The sequence below is a fragment of the Lissotriton helveticus genome, chromosome 5_1, assembly GCF_964261635.1.
Source record: "Lissotriton helveticus chromosome 5_1, aLisHel1.1, whole genome shotgun sequence".
Taxonomy (NCBI): Eukaryota; Metazoa; Chordata; class Amphibia; order Caudata; family Salamandridae; genus Lissotriton; species Lissotriton helveticus.
The window spans coordinates 2,118,977,077-2,119,004,806 of record NC_136065.1 but is presented as its reverse complement, the minus strand read 5'-3'; the positions used below and the strand labels follow the sequence as shown (position 1 = coordinate 2,119,004,806).

The 27,730-nt window shown below is 50.9% G+C and overlaps 1 protein-coding gene across 3 annotated transcripts in view; it reads right to left on the bottom strand.

Moving 5' to 3' along the window:
• The window catches only part of RAPGEF1 (Rap guanine nucleotide exchange factor 1), a 669,494-nt gene that overhangs the window by 78,723 nt on the left and 563,041 nt on the right, over nt 1-27,730 (bottom strand). For all 3 annotated transcript variants that reach the window (XM_078646181.1, XM_078646179.1, XM_078646180.1), the window contains 3 exons: nt 14,622-14,697; nt 14,320-14,404; nt 6,656-6,748 (listed from right to left, as the gene is read on the bottom strand). In XM_078646181.1, coding sequence (XP_078502307.1) covers nt 6,656-6,748; nt 14,320-14,404; nt 14,622-14,697 — 254 coding nt within the window. The remainder of the gene's footprint in view (nt 1-6,655; nt 6,749-14,319; nt 14,405-14,621; nt 14,698-27,730) is intronic.

Genomic DNA, 27,730 nt, shown 5'->3' with positions numbered 1-27,730 from the left:
GCAGAGGCAGCAGCAACCAGCATACTCCACCCCTTACACACGACTGCAGAGGCAGCAGAAACCAGCATACTCCACCCCTTACACACGACTGCAGAGGCAGCAGCAACCAGCATACTCCACCCCTTACGCACGACTGCAGAGGCAGCAGCAACCAGCATACTCCACCACTTACACACGACTGCAGACAGAGGCAGCAGCAACCCGCATACTCCACCACTTACACACGACTGCAGAGGCAGCAGCAACCAGCATACTCCACCCCTTACACAAGACTGCAGTCAGAGGCAGCAGCAACCAGCATACTCCACCCCTTACGCACGACTGCAGAGGCAGCAGCAACCAGCATACTCCACCCCTTACACAAGACTGCAGAGGCAGCAGCAACCAGCATACTCCACCACTTACACACGACTGCAGAGGCAGCAGCAGCCAGCATACTCCACCCCTTACACAAGACTGCAGAGGCAGCAGCAACCAGCATACTCCACCACTTACACACGACTGCAGAGGCAGCAGCAACCAGCATACTCCACCCCTTACACACGACTGCAGACAGAGGCAGCAGCGGCAACCAGCATACTCCACCCCTTACACAAGACTGCAGAGGCAGCAGCAACCAGCATACTCCACCACTTACACACGACTGCAGAGGCAGCAGCAACCAGCATACTCCACCACTTACACACGACTGCAGAGGCAGCAGCAACCAGCATACTCCACCACTTACACACGACTGCAGAGGCATCAGCAACCAGCATACTCCACCCCTTACACACGTGCAGAGGCAGCAGCAACCAGCATACTCCACCACTTACACACGACTGCAGAGGCAGCAGCAACCAGCATACACCACCACTTACACACGACTGCAGAGGCAGCAGCAACCAGCATACTCCAACCCTTACACACGACTGCAGAGGCAGCAGCAACCAGCATACTCCACCACTTACACACGACTGCAGAGGCAGCAGCAACCAGCATACTCCACCACTTACACACGACTGCAGAGGCAGCAGCAACCAGCATACTCCACCACTTACACACGACTGCAGAGGCAGCAGCAACCAGCATACTCCAACCCTTACACAAGACTGCAGAGGCAGCAGCAACCAGCATACTCCACCACTTACACACGACTGCAGAGGCAGCAGCAACCAGCATACTCCACCACTTACACACGACTGCAGAGGCAGCAGCAACCAGCATACTCCACCACTTACATACGACTGAAGAGGCAGCAGCAACCAGCATACTCCACCACTTACACACGACTGCAGAGGCAGCAGCAACCAGCATACTCCACCACTTACACACGACTGAAGAGGCAGCAGCAACCAGCATACTCCACCACTTACACACGACTGAAGAGGCAGCAGCAACCAGCATACTCCAACCCTTACACACGACTGCAGAGGCAGCAGCAACCAGCATACTCCACCACTTACACACGACTGCAGAGGCAGCAGCAACCAGCATACTCCACCACTTACACAGGACTGCAGAGGCAGCAGCAACCAGCATACTCCACCACTTACACACGACTGCAGAGGCAGCAGCAACCAGCATACTCCAACCCTTACACACGACTGCAGAGGCAGCATTAACCCACATACTCCACCACTTACACACGACTGCAGAGGCAGCAGCAACCAGCATACTCCACCACTTACACACGACTGCAGATGCAGCAGCGACCAGCATACTCCACCCCTTACACACGACTGCAGAGGCAGCAGCAACCAGCATACTCCACCACTTACACATGACTGCAGAGGCAGCAGCAACAAGCATACTCCACCCCTTACACACGACTGCAGAGGCAGCAGCAACCAGCATACTCCACCCCTAACACACGACTGCAGAGGCAGCAGCAACAAGCATACTCCACCCCTTACACTCGACTGCAGAGGCATCAGCAACCAGCATACTCCACCCCTTACACACGACTGCAGAGGCAGCAGCAACCAGCATACTCCACCCCTTACACACGACTGCAGAGGCAGCAGCAGCAACCAGCATACTCCACCCCTTACACACCACTGCAGAGGCAGCAGCAACCAGCATACTCCACCCCTTACACAAGACTGCAGAGGCAGCAGCAACCAGCATACTCCACCACTTACACACGACTGCAGAGGCATCAGCAACCAGCATACTCCACCCCTTACACACGTGCAGAGGCAGCAGCAACCAGCATACTCCACCACTTACACACGACTGCAGACAGAGGAAACAACCAGCATACTCCACCCCTTACACAAGACTGCAGAGGCAGCAGCAACCAGCATACTCCACCCCTTACACACGACTGCAGACAGAGGAAACAACCAGCATACTCCACCCCTTACACACGACTGCAGAGGCAGCAGCAACCAGCATACTCCACCCCTTACACACGACTGCAGAGGCAGCAGCGGCAGCCAGCATACTCCACCCCTTACACACGACTGCAGACAGAGGAAACAACCAGCATACTCCACCCCTTCCCCAGACTGCAGAGGCAGCAGCAACCAGCATACTCCACCCCTTACACACGACTGCAGACAGAGGAAACAACCAGCATACTCCACCCCTTACACACGACTGCAGAGGCAGCATCAACCAGCATACTCCACCACTTACACACGACTGCAGAGGCAGCGGCAGCCAGCATACTCCACCCCTTACACACGACTGCAGACAGAGGAAACAACCAGCATACTCCACCCCTTACACACGACTGCAGAGGCAGCAACAACCAGCATACTCCACCCATTACACAAGACTGCAGAGGCAGAAGCTACCAGCATACTCCACCACTTACACACGACTGCAGAGGCAGCAGCAACAGGCATACTCCACCCCTTACACACGACTGCAGAGGCAGCAGCGGCAGCATACAGCAGACAGAGGAAACAACCAGCATACTCCACCTCTTACACACACGGCCTCTTTGCTAAAGCGCCGGGACACCCGTTCTGGGTAGCCGTGCGCTCAAAAAGTGCAGCATTAACATAACATAACGACTGCAGAGGCAGCAGCAACCAGCATACTCCACCACTTACACACGACTGCAGAGGCAGCAGCAACCAGCATACTCCACCACTTACACACGACTGCAGAGGCAGCAGCAACCAGCATACTCCACCACTTACACACGACTGCAGAGGCAGCAGCAACCAGCATACTCCACCCCTTACACACGACTGCAGAGGCAGCAGCAACCAGCATACTCCACCACTTACACAAGACTGCAGACAAAGACAGCAACCAGCATACTCCACCCCTTACACACGACTGCAGACAGAGGAAACAGCCAGCATACTCCACCCCTTACACACGACTGCAGAGGCAGCAGCAACCAGCATACTCCACCACTTACGCACGACTGCAGAGGCAGCAGCAACCAGCATACTCCACCCCTTACACACGACTGCAGAGGCAGCAGCAACCAGCATACTCCACCACTTACACACGACTGCAGAGGCAGCAGCAACCAGCATACTCCACCCCTTACACACGACTGCAGAGGCAGCAGCAACCAGCATACTCCACCCCTTACACACGTGCAGAGGCAGCAGCAACCAGCATACTCCACCACTTACACACGACTGCAGAGGCTGCAGCAACCAGCATACTCCACCACTTACACAAGACTGCAGAGGCAGCAGCAACCAGCATTCTCCACCACTTACACACGACTGCAGAGGCAGCAGCAACCAGCATACTCCACCACTTACACACGACTGCAGAGGCAGCAGCAACCAGCATACTCCACCACTTACACACGACTGCAGAGGCAGCAGCTACCAGCATAATCCACCCCTTATACAAGACTGCAGAGGCAGCAGCAACCAGCATACTCCACCACTTACACACGACTGCAGAGGCAGCAGCAACCAGCATACTCCACCACTTACACACGACTGCAGAGGCAGCAGCAACCAGCATACTCCACCACTTACACACGACTGCAGAGGCAGCAGCAACCAGCATACTCCACCACTTACACACGACTGCAGAGGCAGCAGCAACCAGCATACTCCAACCCTTACACAAGACTGCAGAGGCAGCAGCAACCAGCATACTCCACCACTTACACACGACTGCAGAGGCAGCAGCAACCTGCATACTCCACCACTTACACACGACTGCAGAGGCAGCAGCAACCAGCATACTCCACCACTTACATACGACTGAAGAGGCAGCAGCAACCAGCATACTCCACCCCTTACACACGTGCAGAGGCAGCAGCGACCAGCATACTCCACCCCTTACACACGACTGCAGAGGCAGCAGCAACCAGCATACTCCACCCCTTACACACGACTGCAGAGGCAGCAGCAATCAACATACTCCACCACTTACACACAACTGCAGACAGAGGCAGCAGCAACCAGCATACTCCGCCCCTTACACACGACTGCAGACATTGTTCCTGCACCACTGCCTCCCGTTCCCTGCATCACCGCCTCTCCGTTCACCCACCACCGCCTCTCCGTTCACCCACCACCGCCTCTCCGTTCACCACGGACCACCGCCTCTCCGTTCACCACGGACCACCGCCTCTCCGTTCACCACGGACCACCGCCTCTCCGCTCACCACGGACCACCGCCTCTCCGCTCACCACGGACCACCGCACCACTGCCTCGCGTTCCCGCACCACTGCCTCGCGTTCCCGCACCACTGCCTCGCGTTCCCGCACCACTGCCTCGCGTTCCCGCACCACTGCCTCGCGTTCCCGCACCACTGCCTCGCGTTCCCGCACCACTGCCTCGCGTTCCCGCACCACTGCCTCGCGTAGGTTGGGAGAGTGTGGAGAGTGGTTGGTTGGGAGAGGGTGGGTGTGGGGAGTGCTAAGTTGGGAGAGTGAATGTGGAGAGTGGTAGGTTGGGAGAGTGTGGGGATTGGTAGGTTGGGAGAGGGTAGGTGTTGGGAGTGATAAGTTGGGAGTGTGATGGGACTGGTAGGTTGGGAGAGTGTGGAGAGTGGTTGGTTGGGAGAGGGTGGGTGTGGGGAGTGCTAAGTTGGGAGTGTGTGCGGATTGGTAGGTTAGGAGAGGGTGGGTGTGGGGAGTGCTAAGTTGGGAGTGTGTGCGGATTGGTAGGTTGGGAGAGTGTGGTTGTGGGGATTGGCATGTTGGGAGAGCGTGGGTGTGGGCAGTGGTGGGTTGGGAGAGTGTGGGGAGTGCTAGGTTGGGAGAGTGTGGGGAGTGCTAGGTTGGGAGAGTGTGGGGAGTGGTAGGTTGGGAGAGTGTGGTTGTGGGGATTGGCAGGTTGGGAGAGTGTGGGTGTGGGGAGTGGTTGGTTGGGAGAGTGTGCGGATTGGTGTGTTGGGAGAGTGTGGTTGTGGGGATTGGTAGGTTGGGAGAGTGTCGGGAGTGCTAGGTTGGGTGTGGGCAGTGGTGGGTTGGGAGAGTATGGAGAGTGCTAGGTTGGGAGAGGGTGGGTGTGGGGAGTGCTAAGTTGGGAGAGTGGGTGCGGGGAGTGGTAGGTTGGGAGATGATGGAGACTGGTAGGTTGGGAGAGGGTGGGTGTGGGGAGTGGTAGGTTGGGAGAGTGTGGGGACTGGTAGGTTGGGAGAATGTGGGAATGGTAGGTTGGAGAGTGGGTGTGGGAAGTGGTAGGTGTGGAGAGGGTGGGTTTGGGGAGTTGTAGGTTGGGAGAATGTGGGAAAGGTAGGTTGGGAGAGTGTGGGGACTGGTAGGTTGGGAGAGTGTGGGTGTGGTAGGTTGGGAGAGTTGGGGAGTGGTTGGTTGGGAGAGTGTGGGGACTGGTAGGTTGGGAGAGGGTGGGTGTGGGGAGTGCTAAGTTGGGAGAGTGGGTGCGGGGAGTGGTAGGTTGGGAGAGTGTGGGTATTGGTAGGTTGGGAGAGGGTGGGTGTGGGGAGTGATAGGTTGGGAGAGTGTGGGTGTGGGGAGTGCTAGGTTGGGAGAGTGGGTGTGGGGAGTGGTAGGTTGGGAGAGTGGGTGTGGGGAGTTGTAGGTTGGGAGAATGTGGGAATGGTAGGTTGGGAGAGTGGGTGTGGGAAGTGGTAGGGTGGGAGAGTGTGGGGACTGGTAGGTTGGGAGAGGGTGGGTGTGGGGAGTGCTAGGTTGGGAGAGTGGGTGTGGGGAGTGGTAGGTTGGGAGAGTGTGGGGACTGGTAGGTTGGGAGAGTGTGGGGAGTGTTAGGTTGGGAGGGTGTGAGGAGTGGTAGGTTGGGAGAGTGTGGGGATTGGTAGGTTGGGAGAGTGTGGTTGTGGGGAGTGGTAGGTTTCGGAGAGCGTGGTTGTGGGGAGTGGTGGTCGGGAGAGTGTGGGGAGTGGTGGTCGGGAGAGTGTGGGGAGTGGTGGTCGGGAGAGTGTGGGGAGTGATAGGTTGGGAGAGTGTGGGGAGTGGTAGGTTGGGAGAGTGTGGGGAGTGGTACGTTGGCAGCGTGTGGGTGTGGTGGGTTGGGAGAGTGGCGGGACTGGTATGTTGGGGAAACTTTAAAAAAATCCCAACACTCACATGTGTGAGGTATGAGGCCGCCTACACATAGAAGGGAAGGCTACATCTGTGGCTGGAGCATTTATGCCGAAATGTTTGAGCCGAGCTACTGGCGCAGTAATGCAGGTGAAAGAAATCATGCACAAAATGACTGAAGTGAGAGTGATTGGAGGAAGCCAGAGGGGCAAGGAGAAATAGACACTTACCAGAGTTCGTCCACTACCCGGACCAACACAAAGAAGGTGTTCTTGCTGACCCGCTTCTTGAAGGTATCCGGAAAAGGGCAGAACTTCTCATACGTGGCAGCAGGTTAAGTAATAACAATGTGACACGTTTTGGACCCTATACTGCCCTGCTGTCTTACAGACTGCCTGTTCCCTCTGACCACCTTCTTTAAGGTTAACACATCCCGGTCAGTCACATCGAGATGCACTAAGACAGTTTAGCCACACAAACAGCTTTTACTGTACACTCCAATCACAGGCATAAACATTAACCCCTTCGGTCCTCATGACGAGCTCAGCTCGTCACGGCATATACCTCTCAGGTACTCATTACGAGCCGAGCTCGTCATGACCACACCCGTTTTTATTATGGCCCAGCACTGCAGGGGAATCGCTCCAGCTGCCATGAGGTTAACTCTGCAGTTTTTACTCGCTTTTATACTATTTGACGCACCCTCAATCATGCCCCACTGGCAGCTTCCAGATAAACCCACTGCTGAATTAATGCTTCTCCCCCAAGTCCTACAAACATTTTGCTTAACTCTTTCCCCTCTATCATCAACCTCGCTAATGGAAGGCATGCCCGCTGCCAGATAACCGGACAGTCATATTATCGTAAGTTAACCATATACTGGCTGACTAAAGCACCTGCAGCGTACGACATGGTGATATTCTGCTAAGAGAGAGCTGGAATGTGTCAGACACACAAACCTAGGCAAGCCCCTTAGAAAGTAGCTACAATTTCTCATACTTTATTGAACATACTAACTCATCTATCATGGTGGTACCAGAGATACACAGTGCCCAGCAGGTCTGACTTGCCTCTTTGTTACACACTTGATATAACTCAGCACAACTAACTGCATACAGACAAGGCCATACAATGGTCCTCAGTTGGGGCACTACCCCCTCCCCACCCCCCATGGTAAGTTGGGGTTATGAGAGTGCTGATACCCTTCATGACGACAGACAATTCCAACTTGCATCTTTCACTTCTTGCTCATCCATGTCGGGGTGAGGCATTAAACTCCTTCTCACCACGAGAAGGAGTTTCATGCGTCACCCCCTGCATGGATGAGCTGCAAGATGCAAGTTGGAGTTGTGCATTTCACTAACACAAGCTGGCAGACTACACCTGTGTAGGGCTTACCAAGGATAAAGGCCGAGGACGGTACAGGCGAGGCAGAGCTTAATTTGAGCCGGTGGCTTCAGGTTCTCGGCACTGGCACTTAGTTGTCAACACCAGTGCTTGTGACAGTCTGCCACAAGGTGGCACTGTGTGGCTAATTAAGAGATAACCAAAAGAACTGTTAATTATAAATTCCATATACGTTAAAATGACTATTACCTGCCGCCCATGCCTTTCTTATAGCCGGGGCTGTAGTCTGAATTGTCACACTCATAGGAGTGTGATGGTTAGTAGTTATGCTGGTACTGTCATTGGCAGCATGGCAGGGGCAATGTGCGGTGCAAGCTGAAGAGAGCCCAGGCACTTATTTTTATTATTAATATTATTTACATGCATGGTGGTGGCTGCTCACAGGACCTTGCTTACAAAGCCTGCACACTGTGAAGGATGGCTGTGGCACCTTACTCCTGAAGAGATTACCATGGCCAGCCTACCTTACACAACGAGCCCAATAACACTCTCTAGCAGTGCAAGATGTCTGGCAGCTGGTGTACCACCCCCCTCCACTTCCTGCAACAGCATCAATACTCTTTCCTTGCGAGGTGGCAACCATGGGCTGTGTTGAAGCAGGTGACGTAGCCCAATCATTCAAAAGGCATCTAACTCTTTAACCTGCAGTCCCCAGTGTCAGCCATGGGGTGGCAGCAGCGGGCCATGACTGACAGATCGTCTCTCGGTTTCTAAATAACAAGACTCCTCTCGCTGTAGTTCCACGTGTTGGCCAGCAGGTGGCAGCCGTGGACCATGTCTGGCGCTCAGATCATCGTCCACCTCTCACAGCATCCAGACTCGGTCCTCTCGGGCAGGCCCACGTGTTGGGCAGGAGCAGCAATTGAGGGGCGGTCATTTTCCTCAGACTTAAACTTCCGCTGGAGAAGTGTGGCTCAATGGTTAGAGCGGCAGACCCTGATGCAGAGGTCTAGCCCGGGACCAGGGTTCAATTCCCTGCTTCGGCGGGTTTTGGGCTCAATTTCCTTGGACCTGATAATTCTCACCTCGGTGCCTATTCCAGTCATGGAGTCCCACTCTGCAACGCTGGGCAATAGCTTGCTTAATCTCCACAACGGCCCCCACAACGCTAAGGATGCCTGGCTTCACCTTGGGGGTGCCCAGGAGTGGACACCTCACAGGGAAAGCCAGGATGGGTTCCACAGCGGTATTCGTACAAGCGCCTTGAGACCCTTGCGGGTGAGTAATGCGCTATACAAGTATCAATTTACAATTTTTACCCGAACGACCATGCAGTGAACTGCCTCAAATCCTTCCTATCAGACCACGATCTGACCCAATTCTGCGACAGTCCCACCCACCACAAGGGAGACCCTGGACCTGAGCGTATCGTCACATTGGAATCAGTTATCAGACGACTACAGCATCATCTTCCTCAGCAACATGGAGGTGACCCCGAAGCGAGCTCAACCCAAGAAAAGAAAATAATGGAAAAGGAATCTCCGAAACATTAATTATAACGACTTATCAACCCGAAGTAACGCTGACTTGACTCCTCAGTTAGGCGTGGTACATGACCTCATAGTTCTATATACCTCTATTCTAGAAGTCCTTGATTCTATTGCTCCCTTCAACAAAATACCATTTCCACTAAAATCTCCAAACCGTGGTTCAATGGCAACCTAAACTCTGAAAGACGCAATCTAAGATTAGCAGAAAGAACCTGGAGATCCGTACCATCCACTGAAGACCTAAAACACCTTCGATCAGTGAGGAACACTTACAACAGGAAAATCAAAAATTAAAGGCCGCCTTCTTTAGAACACAGCTGAACCAGGCCAAAAATAGACACCAAAAACGTTTTGAAATTGTCAAGCAACAAATCGCTTAATGCCCCAAACCTGCTGGATCCTGGAGACATCACTCCCCCAAACAGTGAGGAATTGGCCTCATTCTTCTTGGGGGAAACAAAAATCATTGAAAATGACCAACAATCATAGACTGAACTACTTCCAGCTACTGGGCACGCTTTCACACTCACCTCCCAGGTCACAGATTGGCTTGGTACAAACTACAGACACCAGAGCCCTCGCCTCGACCACAGACGTCCTGATGGTATGGACTATTGGCACCAGTGCCCTCTCCTCACACTACAGACATCCTGCTGACAAGCACCAGGAGTACGGACACCAGAGTCCTCTACTCAGACCTCTTGCTGAAAGGTACCAGGAGTACGGACACCAGACAACAGAGTCCTCTCCTCAGACCACAGATGCTCTGACAGGTACCAGGAGTACGGACACCAGACAACAGAGTCCTCTCCCCAGACCACAGATGCTCTGACAGGTACCAGGAGTAGGGACACCAGACAACTGAGTCCTCTCCCCAGACCACAGATGCTCTGACAGGTACCAGGAGTACGGACACCAGACAACTGAGTCCTCTCCTCAGACCACAGATGCTCTGACAGGTACCAGGAGTACGGACACCAGACAACTGAGTCCTCTCCTCAGACCACAGATGCTCTGACAGGTACCAGGAGTACGGACACCAGACAACTGAGTCCTCGCCTCAGACCACAGATGCTCTGACAGGTACCAGGAGTACGGACACCAGACAACTGAGTCCTCTCCTCAGACCACAGATGCTCTGACAGGTACCAGGAGTACGGACACCAGACAACTGAGTCCTCTCCTCAGACCACAGATGCTCTGACAGGTACCAGGAGTACGGACACCAGACAACTGAGTCCTCTCCTCAGACCACAGATGCTCTGACAGGTACCAGGAGTACGGACACCAGACAACTGAGTCCTCTCCTCAGACCACAGATGCTCTGACAGGTACCAGGAGTACGGACACCAGACAACTGAGTCCTCTCCTCAGACCACAGATGCTCTGACAGGTACCAGGAGTACGGACACCAGAAAACTGAGTCCTCTCCTCAGACCACAGATGCTCTGACAGGTACCAGGAGTACGGACACCAGACAACTGAGTCCTCTCCTCAGACCACAGACGTCTTGCTGAAAGGTACCAGGAGTACGGACACCAGACAACTGAGTCCTCTCCTCAGACCACAGATGCTCTGACAGGTACCAGGAGTACGGACACCAGACAACTGAGTCCTCTCCTCAGACCACAGATGCTCTGACAGGTACCAGGAGTACGGACACCAGACAACTGAGTCCTCTCCTCAGACCACAGATGCTCTGACAGGTACCAGGAGTACGGACACCAGACAACTGAGTCCTCTCCTCAGACCACAGATGCTCTGACAGGTACCAGGAGTACGGACACCAGAAAACTGAGTCCTCTCCTCAGACCACAGATGCTCTGACAGGTACCAGGAGTACGGACACCAGACAACTGAGTCCTCTCCTCAGACCACAGACGTCTTGCTGAAAGGTACCAGGAGTACGGACACCAGACAACTGAGTCCTCTCCTCAGACCACAGATGCTCTGACAGGTACCAGGAGTACGGACACCAGACAACTGAGTCCTCTCCTCAGACCACAGATGCTCTGACAGGTACCAGGAGTACGGACACCAGACAACTGAGTCCTCTCCTCAGACCACAGATGCTCTGACAGGTACCAGGAGTACGGACACCAGACAACTGAGTCCTCTCCTCAGACCACAGATGCTCTGACAGGTACCAGGAGTACGGACACCAGAAAACTGAGTCCTCTCCTCAGACCACAGATGCTCTGACAGGTACCAGGAGTACGGACACCAGACAACTGAGTCCTCTCCTCAGACCACAGACGTCTTGCTGAAAGGTACCAGGAGTACGGACACCAGACAACTGAGTCCTCTCCTCAGACCACAGATGCTCTGACAGGTACCAGGAGTACGGACACCAGACAACTGAGTCCTCTCCTCAGACCACAGATGCTCTGACAGGTACCAGGAGTACGGACACCAGACAACTGAGTCCTCTCCTCAGACCACAGATGCTCTGACAGGTTCCTGGAGTACAGAAACCAGACAACAGAGTTCTCACCTCAGACCACAAACGTCCTGCTGAAGAGGCACCTGGAGTACGGGCTATGGACAGCAGAGTTCTCTCCTCAGTTCATAGCTGTCCTCCTGACAGTTATCCGGAGTACAGACTATGGACACCAGAGTCCTCTCTTCATACCACAGATGCTCGGTTGACACGCACCTGGAGTACTGACTATGGACACTTGAGTCATCTTCCTCGACCACAGATATTCTGTTGACCGGTAACCAGGGTACGAATTACGGAAACCAGAATCCATCCACGATACACAAATGTTCTGCTGACACACAACTAGAGTTCGAACATTGGACAACTGATTCCTCTTCTGGGTTCACCAATTTTCTCCTTACACATACCTGGAGTACAGAACACAGACACCCAAGCCCTCTCTTGGCTCTGCAGATGTTCTGCTGACATATACATGGAGTACGGACACCAGACTCCTCTTCTTGGACCACACATGTTCTGGTGACTGGTACCTGCAGTATGGACTACATACACTAGTGTCCCCTCCTTAGTTCACAGATGCTCTGCTGGCACATGCCTGGAGTACAAACAATGGACACCGGAGTCGTCTTTGATTCACAGACGTTCTGCTGACAGGTACCTGGATTATGGATAGAGTCCTCTCCGTGGTCCACAGATTTTCTCCTAGCACGGATTATGGATAGAGTCCTCTCTGCGATCCACAGATGTTCTCCTAGCACGGATTATGGATAGAGTTCTCTACGGATGTTCTTCCAACACAGATTATGGATAGAGTCCTCTCCGTGGTCCACAGATGTTCTTCCAACACAGATTATGGATAGCGTCCTCTCCGTGGTCCACAGATGTTCGTCTAACACAAATTATGGATAGAGTCCTCTCTGTGATCCACAGATGTTCTCCTAGCACGGATTATAGATCGAGTCCTCTCTGTGATCCACAGATGTTCGTCTAACACAGATTATGGATAGAGTCCTCTCCGTGGTCCACAGATGTTCGTCTAACACAGATTATGGATAGAGACCTCTCCGTGGTCCACAGATGTTCGTCTAACACAGATTATGGATAGAGTCCTCTCTGTGATCCACAGATGTTCTCCTAGCACGGATTATAGATCGAGTCCTCTCTGTGATCCACAGATGTTCTTCTAACACAGATTATGGATAGAGACCTCTCCGTGGTCCACAGATGTTCGTCTAACACAGATTATGGATAGAGTCCTCTCTGTGATCCACAGATGTTCTCCTAGCACGGATTATAGATCGAGTCCTCTCTGTGATCCACAGATGTTCGTCTAACGCAGATTATGGATAGAGACCTCTCCGTGGTCCACAGATGTTCTGCTGACACGGATTATGGGTCGAGTCCTCTCTATGATCCACAGATGTTCTTCTAACATGTACCTACAGTAAAGACTATGGACACCAGAGTCCTATTTGTTCCACAGATGTTCTGCAGACATATACGTGGAGTATTAACACCAGACACCCCTTCCTGGTCCACACAAGTCCTGCTCACTGGTACCTGAAGTACAGACTATGGACAAGTCCTTTCCCTGTTCCACAGATGCTGTGCTGACATGTACCTAGACTAAAAACAGATTATAAACTACAGACACTAAGAAAAGTATCCCACGCCTGGCTCTTAATTTGTTAAAGAAAGCTGGTTCATCATCTAATGCTCTCACAGATATTCTGCTGAAACGTAGCTGCAGTAAAGATTATGGACACCAGAGTCCTCGTCCTGGTCCACAGATGCTCTGCTTACATACCTGGAGTATGGACATCACAGTCCTCTGCTATGTCCACAGTCGTTCTACTGAGCGATACCTGGAGAATGAGCTAAAATTAGAGTCCTCTTCCAGGTCCAGAGAAGTTCTGCTGACAGGTACCTGGAGTACAGACGATGGACACTCATGTCCACTCCTCAGACCAGAGACGCTCTGCTGACAGGTACCTGGAGTACAGACTATGGACACCCGAGTCCTGTCTCAGGTCCACCATGTTCCGCCGAGTCGTATCTGGAACATAGGCAATGTTGAGTTGGGACAGAAGGGTGCATGTGGTCAACCAGAGAGAAATGAAGAGTAAGAGCACAGTTTGTACAGCAAAGTGAACTTTTTCCCAACCCTACCTTCGGATTTAATCAAAATTCACTTACTAGAAAGATATCCCAAAGTAGAGAGTATGTGTGTACACTGCTCACCACAGGAATCTACAGTACTGAGAGCTATAGACCAGCTGCAATGGGCTGCAGCCAATTAGAGCAAAACAGCTGATCCCATAACTACCTACATGTACAGAATAGGGCCTGGTGCCATTATTACAAATGCACAACTTGGAACTGGCGTCACTGCTGCTCAAATACAATAAACATGCTGGATGTCTTGTCAGGGAGCCAGTCGTATGCATAAAGTGGGAAGATAAGAGCCCCCGCCCAGTGTACAGTCCTCAGCACCACGCAGCAGGTCTGGCTGAAGTCACCCTGAAGCATCCCTCAGCCACCTGCGAAAGGATATCTATACTGCAGCTTCTGGATCAGCTCTCCTGGAGAAATGAAAGTGCGGTAAGTCGTCAGGAAGGCTTCACAATATAGGACCAGATCTAGGCAAGAAAGAAAAGACAGGTGAACCAGCATACAAGGCTCCTATCCAGCACAATATGCCAACTTCTTTCGGTGCCAAACAACGCAGGAGGGGAAAGGATTATCAAGAGCTGTATGTCAGTGCTAGCCTTTAATATGGAAACACTCAGCCATCCCTGTTACTCGAGCACACTCAGGAAAGCATTCCCCAAGGAAGCCCTTGCACAGGGGCCTTACCTTTGCGATCAGTCTCTGTAGCGTGGACCAGCAGGATGTCTCCAGATCCACCCCGGACATCAGGGCCATCGTCGCCCTGTAATAAAGTGGTTAGCGTTAGAAGGATCACATACGTGCAGCGCTCATTCGTAGTGTGATTTTACTATTATCCCACTCCCACTCAGTCTTTGCTCTTACACTACCAGTACTACCAACCGAGCCTCCAGCTCTGGCACGGCTCACTTACTACTAATACTACCTGACAAGCTGAAAGTCTCCCTCCCACAAATATGGCCACTTCTTGTCTGTCCTTCACTTCTTAATTCTTCATTCCCTAGGTCCAAAGCACTCTGCTCGATTTACCCCCTCCCCCGAGTCAAGATGCATTACCCTTTCGCACTAATATCAAAATCAATTTACACTTGTCCACGTTTTCTATTTGAGAAATACATAACTTCATTGTTTCTTGATATCATATACAGAATCCTATTCCTTCAAACCAGTGCTCTTCCGGGAAAAACATTTCAATTAAAAAATTTACTTGAAGAACCTTTTCACTGAAAAGGAATATTGAACTGATAGTTTTTAATAAAATTATGACAAAGGGAAGTATGGATTCAAATTTAGGATTAGCTTTGGGTTTGCAGTCGAGGATAGGCTTACAGTACCCATCAGGGCTACGTGAAAAGAAGATTTAAAGATACTGTAAGGTGCAACGGTTGGGGGAGCAGGGGTTTAAAAGGTAGAGTTTGGGACAATGTTAGTGTCAGGGAGAAGATCAACAAGCATTTGCAATGCAATAGGTCTCGCAGTAGTAAAAGTTTGAGCTTTTGGCATCGTGGATGGAGATTGTTTTTTTTGTATTTGTACGTGCATTAACAAACAAAAATGCGTACTCACAAGACACATACAGAGATGCATTTACAAAACGCACACACACAGAGAAGCAAAGAAGCACATATAGTGACAGATACACACAGAGACTGACATGCACACACAGAGAAACAGATATGCAAACATACAGACACAGATATATTGAAGCACATGCACACACAAACACACACAGAGACAAACACACCTACAAAGATAGATGCACACACAGACGACAAACAGAAATAGATGTACACACAAAAACAGGTACTCAGTCACCAAGACAAAGACATACACACACCAAGACAGAAACACACACACTTAGAGAGCCAACACCAAGACAAAGTTGCACATACAGGCAAAAACATACACACACATCGAAACGGACACACGGAGACAGAGATGCAGACACAGACATGCACACACAGAGACAGAAACACAAACAGAAACTGAGAAGCACAAACAGAGATACACTTAGACACAGACAGAGACGCAAGTAAAACAGGCATATAGTAAATGCAGGCACAAAGATGCATATAGAGAGACAAAAACAAATATAAAGACAGTCTTGAACAAACTGAGTTGCACATAGAGACACACATACAGAGACGCACATACAGAGACAGACATGTAGAGATAAAAAAGTAAATACAGAGTTGCATATATAGACCTGGGCCCCAAGATGGCCGCCGGGTAGGGAGCTCCTGTGAGGAGCTCCCAGTGCTGGGGATCCCATTCGGGCGTTATCCCTGTTAGCACCTACCAGCACGACGGAACGAAAGGAGAAAGAAGAACGGAACGAAAGTGTAACTGGATCGAGTAACTGGATTGATTAATTACCCCTGAAATGCCCCGAGCGGACTCTCGATCTGACACCCTCATCGCTGACTGATCGACACCGCGGACCACCCTGCCACCAGCTCTGCACTGGACCCAAGGCGGCATAAGAGATGAGCATCAATAGGGGCGGCTGAAACTACAGGAGCCTAGTCCAGACAGCTCAATGACTTCGGAGAGTTGGAAGTGGTCCCCCGCTACAAGGTGGAGGAAGGCACTGGAGCTCAGTTGGAACTCCAGGAGCCTGTTCCAGACAGCTGACGACGTCGGAGAGTTGGAAGTGGTCCCCCGCTACATAAAAAGGCGAAGGAGGGCACTGGAGCTCGGTCGCTGACCCATCCCTAAAAGCTCAAAGGCACACACGGATGAATTGGCGGGCACCCTTGGCAGCACAGGAACGGTGACGCTGAGAAAGGGGGTCGGCGCCGGCTGACCCGGTGCGGGTGAACAAGCGCCCCCCACTCCAAGGAAGGTTTCAAAACGGAGCGGTCGGCGCCTGGAGCGGCTCCGGTGCGCCCTGTGGTGTGTCTTCAGCAGTGATCCGACGGGAGACCTCCCCCCCCCCCTCCCCCGCCGTCCAGTGGTTCGGTGAGTACGGAACGTGGATGTTTGGGGCAGCTTTTTGGGCGGGAGGCTTCCCCCCCTCCCCCCTCACACTGCCGGTATGCCCTCTTTACCGGTGTGCTGGGGGCAACCTCTGCGCAACTTGGGAGAAGCCTGATGTGAGCAGCAGCGTCAGTGGTAACTTCTAAGGTAACTGCACGCAGAGCTATCCACCAAAATTCCCATGCAGATCCTTTCACTCTCTGCCTGGAATACAGCACACAAAACTATTTGAACAGCTTCAGGGGCGACCCGAAGGGCAACTACCCGCATTCCCATCATCTTAAACATTCATGTAGGCTTTTTACGCTTTGCCCGGACTTCTATACTGATTTCTTTATGTGACTGTTATTTTTCGCGGGCTTTTTCACTCTCCATTGCTAATCTGGCTGGAGCCATAAAGCTGGAACCATAAATCGCCCCCCTGCCCACCATGAAGCTACATACCAACGCGGTCAGGGAGCAGCAAAACAGAGATAAGCCACCATCTTGCAGCATAGAAGCTGAACTCTGCTCCCCCCCTCAATCAACATGGAAGATGGACTAATTCGACATCCCCAGAGTAGAAAGAGAAAGCAAACTCTGGAATCCTGCATTTTGGCTGCCATCTTAGACTGGTCTCTCTCTCTCTCTCGCTCTTTGTCGGCCATCCTGGACTAGTCTTCCTCACCACTTGAACACACCCTAGGGAAACCTTCATTAGGCTAATATTAATTAGCGAATGTCTGCCACCTTTGCAGTATCATACCTCCAATCATTTTTAATGCACCGATAGTTAGCTTATATAGCAGCCTAAGAAATGGCCTTTTTAGACCACTATTAATTAACGAGTGAATGCCTTTTATTGCAGTACTATACTTCTACTTGTTCATAATGCACCGATCGTTAGCTCATATAGCACCCTAAGAAATGGCCTATTTAGATTATTATTAACTAGCGAATGTATGCCTTTTATTGCAGTATTATACCCCTACTTGTTTTAAATGCACATATCGTTAGATCATATTGCACCCTATGCATGATTTACCTGATTGTACTGATTGCTTCTTCTGACTTATTTGTTTGACGATGTATTGTTTTCACATCTGATTTACCCCTCTGAACTATGATCCCTCATGTACTCCTATGTAAAGCGCTCTGATATCCGCAAGGATCTTGTCCGCGCTATATAAAACTTTCAAAATAAATAAATAAATAAATAAATAGAACTGAGCTGTACACACAAAGAAAGTGATACACAAATAGAGACAAAAGATCCTTTAGTGTGTAACAATGTGCAACTAAAGGAATAGTTAAAATATGATCTGGGTTATTTAATTATTAAATCGATGATGCAGAACCCAACTGTAATTGTGGAATATGTTCTATGACTGGCAGAGCTCACAGGCATATTGTAAACTGAATGAATTCCTCACCAGTCTAATTAACATTTTAATTAACATTATTATACTGCAGGTGCAAAAAGTTTGGAATAAGATTACAGTTTCCTGGTTTTTGTTTTAGGTGGAAACCGTGGAGATACACAAAAAATTAAGTTCAGAATTCTGGATCAACTGCACGTAACATGCTGAAAAGAACACATTTTATTTGATCACCCTTATTGAGTTATGAGGAAAAATTGCTGGAGTTAGAAGCTAGAGACCTCGGTTCTAATCCGAGCTCCAACACTTCACCAATCATGTCATTATATGCAAATGCAACACAAAAAGATGATGAACGGAATGTTGAACATTGTCAAACATTCACCCCAGTCAAAGAATTACGTTTAATCCGTCGTTAATTTGCTCAATACACTATTCCAGTTTGGACCCAGCCATATGTAAATCAGCCTTGACCCTGTTCCCTGTAGGAACAGTCCATCCCAAACTGCCAGGCCAGGTACTCCCTGGGACTGGTTTATACGCAAACGGCAATCTAAGTGTATACAAAAGTATACCATGTAATACGAGTGTGTAAAACATGTACAATATTGCACTTGATGCAAGCGACTGGAATCAACAAACAACTCCCTATTGCCGTACTCCTGACCTATGTCCACGCTGTATTCAGTGGAAGTCATAATGACCACAAACACCAGGCAAATCGGACCATTTGCGAGTAATCTTAACCCGCTCCAGTAGATACTCATTAATTTGAATATCTTCTGGGCGAAAACGGGCAAAAATATGTAATACTGATGAGTGCAGAATGCCAGTGACCAGGAAGACAGACTGAAAGTATGCCCCCTCACTCAGCAAACCAATGCAAAGAGTAGGCAGTGTGTCTTACTTTTCTCACGTGTGACTGCGACCACAGATCTCTCCTGCCGCCCAAAGAGAAGGAGGCTAGGATGACTGAGTCTGTGAAGTAGATGGTGTCCACAGCTCTCTCCTTGGAGACGGGAATGTAGGATGTCCCCCTCCAACCTCTCTAACCAGGTGGGGATAGTAGGGCATCCTCTGCTCTCCTCCAGTGGCAGTGTAGAGTGGATTGCCTGCGGTGCCCCTGCTAGCGGAGGCCAGGAGGGCAGGCTTCCACCAGTCCTTGCACAGACACCTTCCACTACAGTCTCCTGCATAGAGGAAGAATGGGGCACAGCTACTGCTCTCACTACCGCATCCATCTTTCATCCACTGGACTTGATCTGGGGGATTGTGGAGAGAGCAGAAGGGTTGTGCTGACATGGCACACTTCATCTCCAGATCCACTTTTCAAGCATCGACAGTCTAGCGCCTTGAGTGGATTACCCCAGCGAGCTAGATTCAGGACAACGCAGGTGTCCTGTATCCCCGGGTCTTAAAATGCACATTCACACCACCTGTTAAGCTGCGCGAACAATGAATGCATTAAATGAGCTCGACTGCTCTTCCTACTCGTGCATTTATACAAAAAGACGGAAAACAATTTACTTTCCGGCCTGTGTGTCAATTTAAAAACAGAAGTGCGTCATCTAAGATACTCTTCCTGCTGTTATTCACGACTGCAATCCCCGTGCATGATGAAAGCGCTGGGGGCGAGGGGGGTTAGGAAAGAGTCCGAATTACGATTCAGTAACTGGAGAGGTGTGACGTGTAGTACAACGTTGTTTTCAGGCACCTATCTGTAAGGGTAAGTTTATTGCTTACATACGTGTGTAATTTACAAGAGGTAACTGTAAATTTCACACAAAAACACACAGTGGTGCCAAGATGATAACACATACGGGTCCCCAGAGTGCCATAAATCCATTCAAATCGGTATCTCGCTTTCTAAAGCGCAGGAGGCGACGGCAGCACATTCAGGGCAGCCTCCAATGCCCACAGGACACTCACTGCTGCGGGGCATGCCAACAGCTGTAGCATCACAAGCTGTTTGGCGCTTCCTCTCTCCTGAAAGGTGTCTGACAAGTGGCAGTGTCCATGCAGACGGGCATGGGCAATCAAGAGGGCAGGGGTAAGAGTGTGATTCTAGGGGAGAGACGATCCCATTCACAAGTCAACCAGCAGGCGGCACACGAGGCGAGAGGCAGTTTTTCACTCGCCATGACAGAAGTACAGATATTGCAGGAATATGCCTGCAAGCTTCGCGATAATGTCAAGACTAGGTCCACGTTAGACCCGCTTACCCACCCGTGCGAGCAGACCACAAACATCTGAATTCATAGGGCTCCGCGAGAACGTCACAAGAGGATCCATAGGCAGAGATGGCAGCAAAAACAAGTTTGAGCTATGGCCATTGTAAATGGCAATGCCTTTTATTCAGGTTTTAAAACATAACAAATATGCTACTACCAGTATGCATCTGTTCTTGGCATGTAGGGCTGCTGACATTCATATCTTGTGCATAGATCGCCGCCTAGTGGTGGGTCCGGATGATTGCACATTGTTGTCCTGGAAAAGTCTTCGAAGTATCGCGAGATAGGTGGCTCCTCCCCTGGACTACAGTGCGAATGGGCATCGACTCCATCCTCAGATTGTTCTTCGCCATTGTGGCAAAGATGGAGTGTAACACTGTGAGTGATGACCATGCTAAGAGTAATTGTAAGTGCTGCAGCCGCTACAGGCGCCGGGGAGGAGGGCGGGAGATATGAATGTCAGCAGCCCTAAATGCCAAGAACAGATGCATACTGGTAAGTAGCATATTCGGTTCGAGGCATGTGGGCTGCTGAATTCATATCTTGTGCATAGAATACACAGCAGTCCCTCCATTAGCGGCGGCCGCCTGTGCCAGCTTCAGCAGTTTGAAAAAGTGTTTTTAGAACAGCCTGCCCTACAGCTGCCTGCTGTTTGGAGTGCACATCTGCACAGTAGTGTTTTGTAAATGTGTGTGTGGTAGACCATGTGGCTGCTCTACATATGTCTTCTAAAGGAATATTTCCAAGGAAAGCCATGGAGGCCCCCAACTTTCGCGTGGAGTGGGCCCGTGGGGGAACCGTTAATGTGCGCTTGGCTTTTTGATAGCAAATTTGAATGCACTTAACGATCCACCTGGCTATACCTGCTTTGGAAATGGGGTTGCCTTTGTGTTGTGGCGAAAAGGCAACAAACAGTCGTTTTGTTTTCCGAAAATCTTTGGTCCTATCTATGTAGTACATTAGAGCTCTCTTGACGTCTAGTGTGTGGAGCTTTCTCTCCGCCACTGACTCTGGATTTTGGAAGAACACTGGCAGTTCTATAGTCTGATTGATATGGAACTGTGAAACCACCTTAGAAAGAAACTTAGGGTTAGTACGGAGTACCACCCTGTTGGAGTGAATCTGTATGAATGGCTCCTGGATAGTTAGTGCCTGGAGTTCACTAACGCGTCGCAGCGATGTGATGGCTATTAGGAAAGCCACTCTCCACGTCAAGAACTGAATCTCGCATGAGTGTAGAGGCTCAAAAGGTGGACCCATCAGTCTGGTGAGGACCACATTAAGATTCCATTCAGGAGCTGGTGGGTTCCGGGGAGGAATAACTCGTTTGGTCCCTCCAGAAAGGCTTTAATGGCAGGTACTCTGAAAAGCGAGAGATGCTGCCTGTTTTGGAGATAAGCTGCTATTGCGGACAAATGTATACGAATGGAAGCATAGGCCAGATTGCATTTGTATAGATGTAACAGATAACAAATGATGTTGTGAGTAGATGCATCTAGCGGGTTGATGTCGTGGTCTGCACAATAAATGACAAACCGCTTCCATTTTGCCGCATAACATGCTCTGGTGGTGGGCTTTCTTGCCTCTCTTATGATATCCATACAGTTGGGAGGCAAGTTGAGGTAGCCACACTCTAAGACCTCAGGAGCCAGATCGCCAGGTTGAGCTGTTGCGGATCTGGATGCTGAATGTCGCCATGGTTCTGCGTCAAAAGCCTGGGTGTGAGGTGCAGCCTTTGATGCGGTACCACGGATAGTTCTAGAAAAGTGGTGTACCATGGTTGGCGTGCCCACGTTGGAGCAACCAGGATGAGTGTCATCGAGTGTTGCTTCAGCTTGCGTGCCACCAGCGGTATTAGAGGTGCTGGGGGAAAAGCGTACGCAAATATGCCTGACCAGTTCATCCATATCGCATTGCCCTGCGACTGTGGGTGTGGAAACCTGGCGGCAAAGCTTTGGCATTTGGCGTTTTCCTTTGTGGCGAACAGGTCTATCTCTGTATGATCCCACTGCTGGAAGTACGGGTGGAGTACAGATGGATGTATCTCCCACTCGTGCATTTGGTGGCTGTGCCTGCTGAGCAGGTCCGCCATCTGATTGTCCTTGCCCGGGAGGTGTTCCGCCATGAGGAAGATGTTTCTCTGAATGGCCCACTTCCACATGCTCTGAGCCAGATGAGACAACTGTGGAGAGTGTGTACCTCCCTGCTTCTGTATGTAGTACATGGCCGTCATGTTGTCCGTCCGGATCAACACAACCTTGTTGCACAGATGTACTTTGAATGCTTTCATTGCCAAGAAGATAGCCATCAGTTCTAGAAGGTTGATGTGCATCTTCTTTTGCTGCGCTGTCCATAGTCCCTGCACTGTGTAGTGGAGTACATGAGCTCCCCATCCCTGGAGAGATGCGTCCATTGTCAGAATAATCTGTGGCACAGGCTCTTGGAACTGTCAGCCCTTGCAAAGGTTTTGTGGATTCCACCAATGCAGAGAGTTGTATGCACGACCGGTCACCAACACTAGGTCTTTCAACTGTCCGTGAGCCGGGTTCCACTGACGTGCTAAGCACTCCTGAAGCGGACGCATATGTAGTCTCGCATGCGGGACTATGAAGATGCAGGAGGCCATCATGCCTATCAACTGCATGAACACTCGTGCCGGAAGCGAGTGTTGTGGTCTGAATTTTTGTATCAGCAATTGAATGCTGTTGATTGTCACTGAATTTGGCTGTGCTTTGGCCGCCAGAGTATCTATTGTCGCGCCCAGATACTGCCGTACGTGGGCGGGCTGAAGGTGGGACTTTGGATAATTCAGTGAAAACCCCAGATCGTGAAGAAGGTGAATGGTGTGGGACATGTGGGCGGCACACTGCTTGGCCGACTTCGCCTGGATAAGCCAGTCGTCCAGATAAGGGTAGACGTGAACGTTCTGTCTCCGTAGGTGTGCAGCCACTGTCGCCAGGCACTTTGTAAACACCCTGGGTGCCGTTGTCACTCCGAAAGCGAGGACCTTGAATTGATAATGTTGATTTTGAATGGTGAATCTGATGTATTTTCTGTGTGACAGGTGTAGCGGAATATGGAAATATGCATCCTTCAGATCTAATGTTGCTAGGAAATCTCCCTGACTGAGTAACGGTAGAACCTGCTGCAATGTGAGCATGTGAAAGTGTTCTGATAGGATGTACTGGTTTAGGGGCCTGAGGTCCAGTATGGGTCTGAGGGACCCGTCCTTTTTTGGGATTAAGAAATACAGCGAGTACACCCCTGTACCTCTTTCCTCCACAGGCACGAGCTCTATTGCTCCTTTTTGCAGCATGACGACTAACGCCTGCTGCAATAAGTGCAAATGCTCTGTGGACATAGGACGGTGTCTTGGGGGTATGTTGGGTGGAGTGGATGTTAACTCCAGACAATAACCGTACTGGATAAGCTTTCTCACCCACCTGTCTGTAGTGATGGATGTTCAGACTGGTAGGAACTGTTGCAGTCTCCCCCCGACTGGTGTGGCATGGTCGGGGGGCAGTGACAAGGCATCACTGTTTGTTAGTGGCGGAGGATCGGGAGCTGTTGTTTCCACGACGTCTGCCCTTGGTGCTGTTTCCACAATAGCCACCTCTACTTTGTTTGGTGTAGGTGGTTTGCGCGCCTCCTTTACTGTATTGTGTCTGCTGTGACAGCTGGCCTCTGGAAACTCCTCTATTGTTTGAGCGACGAAAAGAACCACCCCTGAACTGCTTGGACTGTAGAGCCCCCATAGACTTTGCAGTCTCAGTGTCCTTTTTGATCTTTTCCAAGGTGGTGTCCACCGCTGGTCCAAATAAGTGATCAGGGTTTACAGGCTGATTTAGTATGGTGGTTTGTATCTCGGGCTTGAAACCGGAGATTCTCAGCCAGGCATGTCGGCGCAACATTACACTTGTGTTAATTGCCCTGGCCGCGGTGTCTGCTGCGTCCAGCGCACACTTGATAGATGCATTTGATATAAGCTTCCCTTCCTGTATGAGCATCTCTGCTGCCTCCTTATATTCATCTGGCAAGTGTTGTAACAGGGTTTCAAGTGTATCGTAATGAGCCCTGTCATATCTGGCTAAGAGTGCCAGAGTGTTGGAAATGCGCCAGATATTGGCCGCTTGAGCTGCCACCCTTTTCCTTGATGTTTCTAGCACTTTAGATTCTTTGTCAGGGGGAGGAGCATCACCCGTTGTTTGCGAGTTTGCCCTCTTCCGGGCATTCGAAACAACCAGAGAGTCCAACGGCAACTGTCCCTTGATATAGGTAGGGTCCCCAGGTGCTGGTTTGTACTTTTTCTCAATTCTGGGGTTTATCACCCTTGCTCTCGTGTTTTCTTTAAAAATGTCTCCAGCATGTTTTAAGACACCCTTTAGCATTGGTAGAGTCTTGATAGTTCTCTCCGAGGTGGAGAAGGTGTCAAACAAAAAATCCACTTCAACAGGGTCAGCATGGAGCTGGACATCATGATTTTTGGCTGCCCTTTCAATAAGCGCATTAAACGCCACTGAGTCTTCAGTAGGCCAGGTTTTTACAGCATACACCTGACTGTCCGGGGCAGTGTGTGGATCTCCTGGGTCAGCAGCATTTGCCCAGGGTTCATTGTGATCTTCAGGATCAGTGTCTATAGGATAACTGTACTCCTCATTGTCACCTTCCCCTGTCTCCACATCCGAGTAAGTTGGCGAGATAGGAGCAGTGTCTTGGCCATGTGGTGAAATAGGCTCAACAAAAGAGGTGAAGTAGTAGAATCCTTCTTCTTTTTTAATGGAATTTTATATGACTCCATAGGCTGTTCAGGGGCGATCTTTCGGTTATAAATAGAAAGTCTACCCGTGTCTGCGTCGATGAATTGCCTCGACTACTCTTCAAGCGGGGGCTGTCGATGCTTTGTGACAAGTTCCGCAGTTGTAGGCTTCGGCCCCGTGGACACCCTTTTGGACGCTTCGACGGCCGTTTTAGGGGCCAAGGCCTTAGGTACCACTTTCGGCGGCAGTGTGAACTGGATGGGCGCCGACGATTTTTTAGGTGTAAGGGTAGGCTTCGGTGTTGGAGTGTCCTTCGGTCCGACAGTAGAAGCCTTCTCTTTAATGCGTTTCAGCGATTCCGACACCTGCTTGGAGAAGGAGGCGGACGGCTGTGTCGACTCGACGGGTTCCTTCGAGGAACCGCCAGGTGTGGGCTCGAGGTTCGTACCGTTTTAGCCTTATCTGGTCGACGCGTAGGATCTAGAACCTTCTGAGCTCCGAGTCCTTTTTCTGTGTCGACTGCCTTCGGCGCCGACTTTTTTGGGTCGACGTCCTTGACCATTTTTTTCGGTGTCGCAGTCTTCGGCTCGACACCCTTCAGCGACCTCACCGGGTCGATAACACTCTTCTGCTTTGTCGGTGCCGATAGTTCGGAGGACTTCGAGCCGACCAAAGCAATACGCACTTTTGGTTTCGATTTTGCCTCCAGTGCTTTAGGTTGTGTAGACATCGATGCTTTCTCTTTCGATCGGTCAACCAGTGGCTCGCTAGAAATGTCCGTAGCCGGGCCCTGAGGCGAGACCGTAGAACTAAGTGTACGATCTCGGGTAAGGCCATGTGGCGATCCCTCGACCTGAGCCTTATTGAGTGTCTGGGTCTCGGGCCCCGTACCAACGATCGGGTCTTGCTCTACGCCCGAGCTATCTTCTACGGCCCCAAAGGCCACATCGTCGTCTCCTACCTCGTCGACGACGTCTTCAATATCGACCATCTCGACATCTGCGTCGTAGTTGGAGTTGATCTCCGATGTAGGATCAGACTCTCGAACTTCCTGCTCGACTCCCTCATCCTCTTCGGTATCGAAAATGTTCACCGGGTCAGGTGCCGTCTGCTGGGCCTCCTTGCGCGCTGCGCGTCGAAGTCGAATCGTCCTCTTGGAGCGGAAACGAGAATAAGCCATACAGCTGGCTTCATCGTGATCCGGAGACAGGCACTTGTTGCACACCGGGTGGACGTCGATATGAGGATATTTTGAGTTGCAAACGGGACATCTCTTGAACGGGCTCCGTTCCATGATGGTTCGTCGATAAGGCCTCTGGCGTCGAAAAGCCACGCGGCTCCTCTGAAGGTTCGGCTCGGAAACCGAGCTGGAACAAGAACTGGGCACCGATCGCAAGACAATACCGACGATAACTAAAGGCCTTTTGGCCAAAAAGAAGTTTTCTATCGGTTCCAAACTTGAGTTAACAAATATGCATCCGAACCCAATGGCGGAAAAAAACAATCTGAGGATGGAGTCGATGCCCATGCGCACTGTAGTCCAGGGGAGGAGCCACCTATCTCGTGATACTTCGAAGACTCTTCCAGGACAACAATGTGCAATCATCCGGACCCAACACTAGGCGGCGATCTATGCACAAGATATGAATTCAGCAGCCCACATGCCTCGAACATAAAAGGCATTGTCATTTACAATATTAACCCTTCTACTGCGCCCGCGATTTTGCGGAAGAGCTGCACTTCCGCAAAATGGGCGGAGCCGCGTCAGCCATTGGCCGACGGCAGCACGAGCGAGGTAGCGTTGCCGTCGGCCAATGGCCGACGGCAGCATGGAAGGGGTTAAGAAGCTTAACTCTTGCTCGGCGCTGTGGGGGTCGGTGGGTGACGTCAGTCTGTCCAAGGAAGGGGATCTTCACTTGCAGGTAGGTGTGAAAGACCCCTTATTAGACCTGGGCATGAGGCAATCCGATCTGCTGTATTGATTTTAAACCGTGTATTGAACTGCGTCCAATGATTGCCGCTAAGTGCAGGCTTCCAAGGCCCGCTGCGGGCAGTGACCAGAGTAGGAGGCCGGGGCACCGCCCACCCGTGTCCAGTGTGACTCCAAGGCAGGGAGACGGGCCTGACTGACGCCAGGTGTAGGAGAGTAGAGTCTGCAATCCTATGATCACCCCAGATTTTTGCTTTTTGCTTCACTGGTTTACGACTTTCCCTGGCTGTGGACCTGCTAATCAGACCCACAGCCTAGCTGTTCTCTCTACTCCAAATTGTACCCAGGTACTGAATTGGCACTGGGCCCTCTCTTGTGTCCCTGTAACCAGGGCAGAGGTGTACCCAGAAGTCTCCCAGGGGCTGCAGCATGTATTATGCCACCCCTGGGTTGACTAACTAAATCAGACACAACTGGCTGCTTGACACCTGGGGCAAGGTGGTGTACACACCCTTTGCTTTAGATATAGTATTCCTATATC